At 36.3% G+C, this 6855-nt stretch overlaps 1 protein-coding gene across 2 annotated transcripts; it reads left to right on the forward strand.

Moving 5' to 3' along the window:
* On the forward strand, nt 894-6267 carry LOC109844903 (ubiquitin fusion degradation protein 1 homolog). Of its 2 annotated transcripts, XM_020414079.1 has the most exons (10): nt 894-989; nt 1091-1188; nt 1499-1576; nt 2973-2997; nt 3083-3115; nt 3225-3346; nt 3432-3562; nt 3706-3932; nt 4956-5203; nt 5858-6267. In XM_020414079.1, the coding sequence occupies exons 2-10, from the start codon at nt 1186-1188 to the stop codon at nt 5939-5941; spliced, it is 951 nt and encodes a 316-aa protein (XP_020269668.1). In that variant the 5' UTR covers nt 894-989; nt 1091-1185; the 3' UTR covers nt 5942-6267. The 2 variants fall into 2 exon arrangements, with proteins under 2 accessions (XP_020269668.1, XP_020269661.1); XM_020414072.1 differs by lacking the exon at nt 894-989 and having other exon boundaries at nt 1028-1188.

The raw sequence follows: 6855 nt of genomic DNA on the forward strand, positions 1-6855 counted from the left end.
TTCTTTTTCCACTCTCATAGGCAAATGTTTATTCCTACATTGTAATGTATCAGTGGCGTCGGTATTCATTACTTGAGAAGAGAAACATTGTTGCGTTACTTGATACTTACTACTTTTGTTACATGCATCATTTGATGTTTGCACAATTTGGGCTTATAAGCAAATTTACTCCTACGAAGTTTAGGCTTCTCATCGTAAGAGAAAGAATATGACCCTAAATCTTGACCCCTTAAAAGAACTATGCCCAGTGAAAGAACAAACCCATATGGTTTTACAAATGTTTGAAGCCTAACATTTATGCTAATACACGCAAGTTTCTATTAAGAATTTAATAGGAATTGAATTTCGTTTTTTTTATTGTACAAATCTTCATATTTTAGCTTGGTAAATAATCTTCAGTGTTCTAAGTATGACTTCAAAACTAGTTCAAATTAGAACACTAAATAGAACTGACATGTAGGAATCAATCTTCAAGAAGTCCTTAATATAAAAGGAACCCAGAAACCCTTCAAAATCAAATATAAAATTTTTAGGGTTTCTAGATATTGATCCTTAATCTTAAATATTTTAAAAAAAGTCTCCCCCGAAGCATTGCAATTTAATCCTTTAATCTATATGAAGAATCCCAAACTAGCCCATGTGTGAAGAATACTCCATTAAACTTAACTTTCGGGTCAAGAATCTATACAATCTTGATTGTAGAGAATGCCTACAATCACATAGATGAGTTCATACCGGTGGCTTATCTCAGGCGGTCACACAGTTAAATTTTTTTAATATTACTTTGATAAATAATATCATTTATGAGGACATTATGTGAAGAATTTTGATCGGTAAGTTGTAGAGAATCTCTACAATCAAAGTATGTGGACGATCTCTACCGTTACCTTTTGACTCTTTAACAAATTGAACGGAAATAAAAGGCCTTCTCATTTAACTAGGAGACCGATAGAAGAAAGGACTTGAGCTCCTCCTCCTCCTTAACGCAGGTAAATAATAAACTCTTTTTAACTCCCTCACCAAGTTAAATCTCCACCAACTCCTGTCTCTAAATAAAAACTCCCCCTTTTTCTTTTATTTCTCGATTTAGGGCGATCCTTGTTCTCCCATTGACGACCCAAGTTCGTCAACCAAAAACCCTAGATTGAAGTCAGAAGCTGCGTTCCGACTCGAAACCCGGGAAAGATGGTACCTTTTCTTAGCCTTTTCCTGATTTGATTATCGTGCTATCAGTTTCTTTTCGATCGATTTACATCGAAATTTAAAAGGTTTTGATGTGAATTTTGACGCGTGTGGCTCTGGCTTTCTTCTTTCTCAATCGCGTCAAACCCTAGGTAGAGATTTGCGCCTTTTTCAGGATTTGAGGCTGGATTTTGTAACTAAGGCTCTTTTTTTTTCAACCGTTCATCGGTTTGAGACAAAGACGTGAAATGATATCTCTGAACTATGCTGTTGTCTGAATTGATTCCGGTGTTAATTATTATGTTTAATTTTGCAGTTTTTTGAAGGATTTGGTTACCATGGGACTTCCTTTGAGCAGACTTATCGATGTTACCCGGCATCCTTTATTGAAAAGGTTTGAAATCGTGATCTCTATGTAGTTTGATGTTAAGACGCTCTGCCATTTGTAAGTCTAATAGGGTTCGATTCACTTGCTGTTTCTTTTTGTTTGCGCATATTTATGTGGTGGTTTTCATAAGGGATCCTTACAAGTATCATCTTTACATCTTTACTAATGAAGAGTGTAGCGTGGACGGCATGTCTTCCTAAAGCTATTCATGCCATGGTGATGAATACCGTCTACTAGTTCATGAATCGCACATTTGTAGCAGTACTGTTATCACTCTTGCTCTTTAGACAACTGAAGAGCTTTCATGATCATCGTCAACATGATTCTTGCACGAATTACTTCAACATTGTAAATTTGATGTTATGACCACTTACTTTAAAGGTGATAGTTCTCTGAAACGGATCTCACATGTGGAAATTGTCTATGATGAGCTCCTTGGAACAAGAGCATAAGTCCTTTGATCTGGTCCCTTGTCATGAAAAGCATCCTATTTTGTTAAGCATCTATAGCTTATTCATCATTCCTTTTTGGGAAGGAGGGGCGTGGTTTTAGACAGGAGAAGCTAAAGATGTTTATTTATTATTATTTTTTTTTGAGAAAGAGGGGAGAGGCCATGTTCGTAGGTGGTCATATATCCAATGGTCATATATCCATTCTTTCACAGAGCACTATAGTTTGGATGTGATTATAATTTTATCTGAAAGAATGTGTCTGGGAAACATCTTGTTTGTTTTGACATTTGTTCTTTAGTACTCTTGTCTTGCTGGTAGGCTCATGGTTGACTGCTTTATAGCTGATAACAATTTGGTTAAGATATTTGCATAATGCAACATTTATTCAATCTAGGACTTGTTGCATAGATAACTGAATTTATAAGGACATTCACATAGTTGGGTCCAGAACATCTGGGATGATGGTTTGTTTTCGTTATTCAAACTTTGAGGAAGTTTAGCGTTAAAGTTTCCAATGATTAACTTCTCTAGTCTCGACTAATAATCGGTGGCTTTCTACATGAAATTTATCATTATCTAATATTTATTATGATCCCAAGAAGTTTGAGGTTGGATCTTGAGAGAATAGTGAGATAGTGTCATGGGCAATGCAATGGGGTATTCATAGTTTACTACCTGCGTACCTTTCAACAGTATCCTGGCCTAAAGTCCTTAAAATAATCGAATCTCTCACGCATGTTTTCTCCATCACATGAAAGTATATCAGTATATAGTACTAGATTGTAGTGTTTTTGTATTCTTTCTTGCACAAAAAGTTTCTTCTTCTGTCTTAAGAACTTATTAGCATCAGAGTAGAAGTTATAATATAAAATTCCTTTATGCATTAGAAGTTGGCATCCTCATGTTGACCTTTGACACTACTGATTACATTCTTTTTTTAATTCTTGCAGCCACAGATTGAAGTTGGCGATAAAAGTATGCTATTTCAAACCTTGTATATTTGTTGTTTGTATGCTATTTTCCCTTTGAACCTATTGACATAATATGCTCTGAATTTCAGTTATAATGCCTCCGTCGGCTCTTGATCGTCTTGGTGAGTTGAAATACCACCAATGATACATGTACATTGTTTAGATAGTTTGATAACAGTATCATATAGAAACATATGGATGACATCTTCCAATATATTTTGACATCTACAGCATCTCTTCATATTGATTACCCTATGCTGTTTGAGCTACACAATGCTGCCACTGAGAGAATTTCACATTGTGGTGTCCTGGAATTTATCGCGGAAGAAGGGATGATTTATATGCCATACTGGGTGGGTACCACAACTAAGCTATTTCTCTGAGTTGGGCATGAAGTGATCCTTATGCATTTTGTTGTTCTTCCAATTCTTTGATCAGATGATGCAAAATATGCTTCTGCAAGAGGGAGACATTGTCCGTGTCAAGAATGTAACACTTCCAAAGGGTACATATGTCAAGCTGCAGCCTCACACAACAGACTTCCTCGATATATCAAACCCAAAGGCCATGTCAGTAATTTATACAGAAAGATGTTATCATTGTTGCATACCATTAGAAACACTAATTTTTGTGAGATTATGAATTGCTCATGTAACATGTTTCAGCCTATATGATGTCTGTACTAACCTTTTACTTCTTGCAATATGTGCAGCTTGGAAACAACATTAAGAAACTTCTCATGTTTAACAACCGGTGACAGCATCATGGTAGCTTATAACAATAAAAAATACTACATAGATATCGTGGAGACAAAGCCTTCTTCTGCAATAAGCATTATTGAGACAGACTGTGAGGTGGATTTTGCGCCGCCTCTTGATTATAAAGAGCCAGAACGACCTCAACAACCCTCTATCCCATCAAACAAAGCACCGGCCCAAGGTTTGCATTCCGTTTACACTCCCTGCCATATTATTAATATTATTATTTTGTAGTTTCCTGTTCATTTGACTATGTTAAAATTTCTTAGTTGCACATGCTTCTGGATAAATAGTGTGGTTGCTTATGTTTCTAATCATCCTCATGTGGCGTTTTTAGTTGCTGTTTATGTTTTACACTTTGTGAGAGTGTGACTTCATATTGTGGAAGAAACCAAGTGTGGTTTGTTATGTTTTAGTAATACAGAGAAAGAGCTTCCAAACAAAAAAGGATAATACAACAACGTTTTCTCAGTGGAATCTCTTCTAATCATGTTTTCACCCCGTGAGATTGCTCCCTACCTTGTCTCAAGTGATTGTCACCATTGTGAATTTCAGTTCCATGTTTTATGAGGGTCCTTTACTTCTTTTTTTAATTAGCTGTATTTCTCTACCTTGTTCAATGTCATCCATATCTGGAGCTAGGGCTGTCATAGATTCCAAAATTCTAGAAACTGTTTCCACAAATCACATTTCAATAAAACATGTGTCATTCGTCATCATAGTTTTCATTGTATCCTGTTCTTCTAGAAAAATGACAATATTTGACAGGAACAAATTGATGATCAAGACATGACAAATCAAATGTTCGACTTGATCATTTGTACCTACAAATATAATTAAATTAGGAGAAAAGGAATACGATTCGATGCTATTAGTATAATTTGGCACTCATCTTACCCCAGCATGTGCCATTTGCATGTCCACCCATGTTCTTTTGTGTTGTACTATATAGAAGCTTAGTATTACCTGTAACCTGCTCATGCTGCGAAGTGCGAAAATGATCATGAACTCTCTCTTATGACAATAAACTGTGTGATACATCTAAACCTTTTGTTTTAGACTCGTGTTTTCGAGCATGAGACAGAAAATATTTTGTTAAAAGTATTAATTAGATGGTGGATGATAATATTATGTTGGATAGAAATAAGGTGATGCTACTTTATATTATGCTGAATGTGCTTAATACTAATTCTCGTGGATTCAGTTCAAGAGGCTGAACCTGAAGAACCAAAATTCAGCCCCTTTACTGGAGCTGGAAGGCGATTAGATGGGAAGCCTTCAAAGAATCCAGCCCCGGCGAGCTCTTTGCCTTCAAAACCAGCTCAGCCTGAAGCATCTAGCAGCGCGAAGCAGCCTGCATCATCTACTTCTCAGAGTGGCTCTTCAAGGCAAACTGCAGGGAAGCTTGTATTTGGTTCTAATGCAAATACTGCTCCGAAAGAAGCACAGAAGGTGAGAACTGGTCTAGTTTAGTGTCATTATCTTTACGTGGATGAGATGTGTTTTTTCAAAGCTTCAGCTTTAACTTTGCTAAAGCATCTAGGTAGGGTTAAAATATGACATTTCTTGGCATGCTTCATATTATCTCTTCATTACTGAGCTGGTTGTAAACGGAGCTACCAGATACTGCTGAGTTTTTTTTATCAGATTATATTTATGATGGTGAAGCTAAAACTAGACATTTTATACCAGTTACAAAGGTTTGTTTCACTACAACTAATAAATGCAGTTAGAATTGTCAGTTACAAAAAGGTCTCCAGCTGCAATCGACAGACTTGCATAGATTTAGATATGTCGCAACTTTTCGAATTGTCAATGGGGTTTATTTTGCAACTTCAATTCCAACTATAGCTCCTTAATAGTAAGCCCAAAAAATCTGACAACCTAAAAAGGTTACCCATAACTACAGTGACAACTATAAAGTGGAAATTTTTTTAGAACTGAACAAACACAACTACAAATACAATTGCACGCAACAGTAGTCGCAATAACTAACAGTTTGCATCGAGCCAAATGCTCTGATGAAGCTATATGCATCACTTGTGTAATGCTTTGATTAGCGAACACTGGGGGTCTGATGTACTTGTTTGATTCTCAACTGTGCAGGCACCAACGAAAGAAGAGCCGCCAACGAAGGAAGAGCCAAAGTTCCAGGCTTTTACCGGGAAGAAATATTCATTGCGGGGCTGATCATGTCACCGCGATGCATGCTTCTCTTTCTTCCGTAGGCATCAAGAAGCATCAGATTGTGCTAGGATTTAAAGGGAATGTATCTGAAAAAATATTTATTTCCTCAACTCTGCATAGTTTGTGATTTCAAAGATAACACCTACCTTAAAATCTGTCATATTTATTGGGCGCAAAACTGTTCAAGAGCTATGGGTGCGTTGTGGGGACTCCTGCATATTGACTGCAAACGTTCTCATGAAATTGAGGATTACAGATACATCACTTATTAATCCTGTCTTTGTGTTGTATGATTACATTCCTTTGGTATGAGGTCTGTTTCTTTGGAATGCAAGCCAGAAAACACAAATTTGTGATTTCCAGTCGATTCCTGGGAATTCTAGTATTGAGTTTGATTTTTTTTAAAATAAGGGGTGAAAATGATGTGGGAATCCTCGGGAATGGACAACCTTATGAGCTAATCGTGTCCCTTTTCCTCAGTTTGTTAATTGAGAAAGCATCATTGGAAATCAGTATAATATCACTATAGGTGAGAAAATCGCCCACAAGAGACATTCAATTGCGCTATAAAAAAGAAGGGCGAGTTCATCGCATTTTGAAGAAGCATATTGGTTTCAACGGCTATATTTTGGCTAGCAACCTATAAACTGGTATACACGTTATTAGCATGTAATTCTCTTTCATTTCTTCCAAAACTGCGACAAATTTTACAAACATTTGCATATTTGTCTATTTCAGACATGGATATTCAAACCCGCAACATCAAAACAAATGAAAATGATGATAAAAATTGCTCAAAACCAGGTTCAAAAAAAAAAAAAAATGCTCAAAACCATCTTCACAACTACAAAATGCATATTTTGATCATATAGCAAATTCTAACAGATGATAGATAGTCAGAAGAAAACAGTTGTACC

This window comes from Asparagus officinalis, chromosome 1 (assembly GCF_001876935.1).
Source record: "Asparagus officinalis chromosome 1, Aspof.V1, whole genome shotgun sequence".
NCBI lineage: Eukaryota > Viridiplantae > Streptophyta > Magnoliopsida > Asparagales > Asparagaceae > Asparagus > Asparagus officinalis.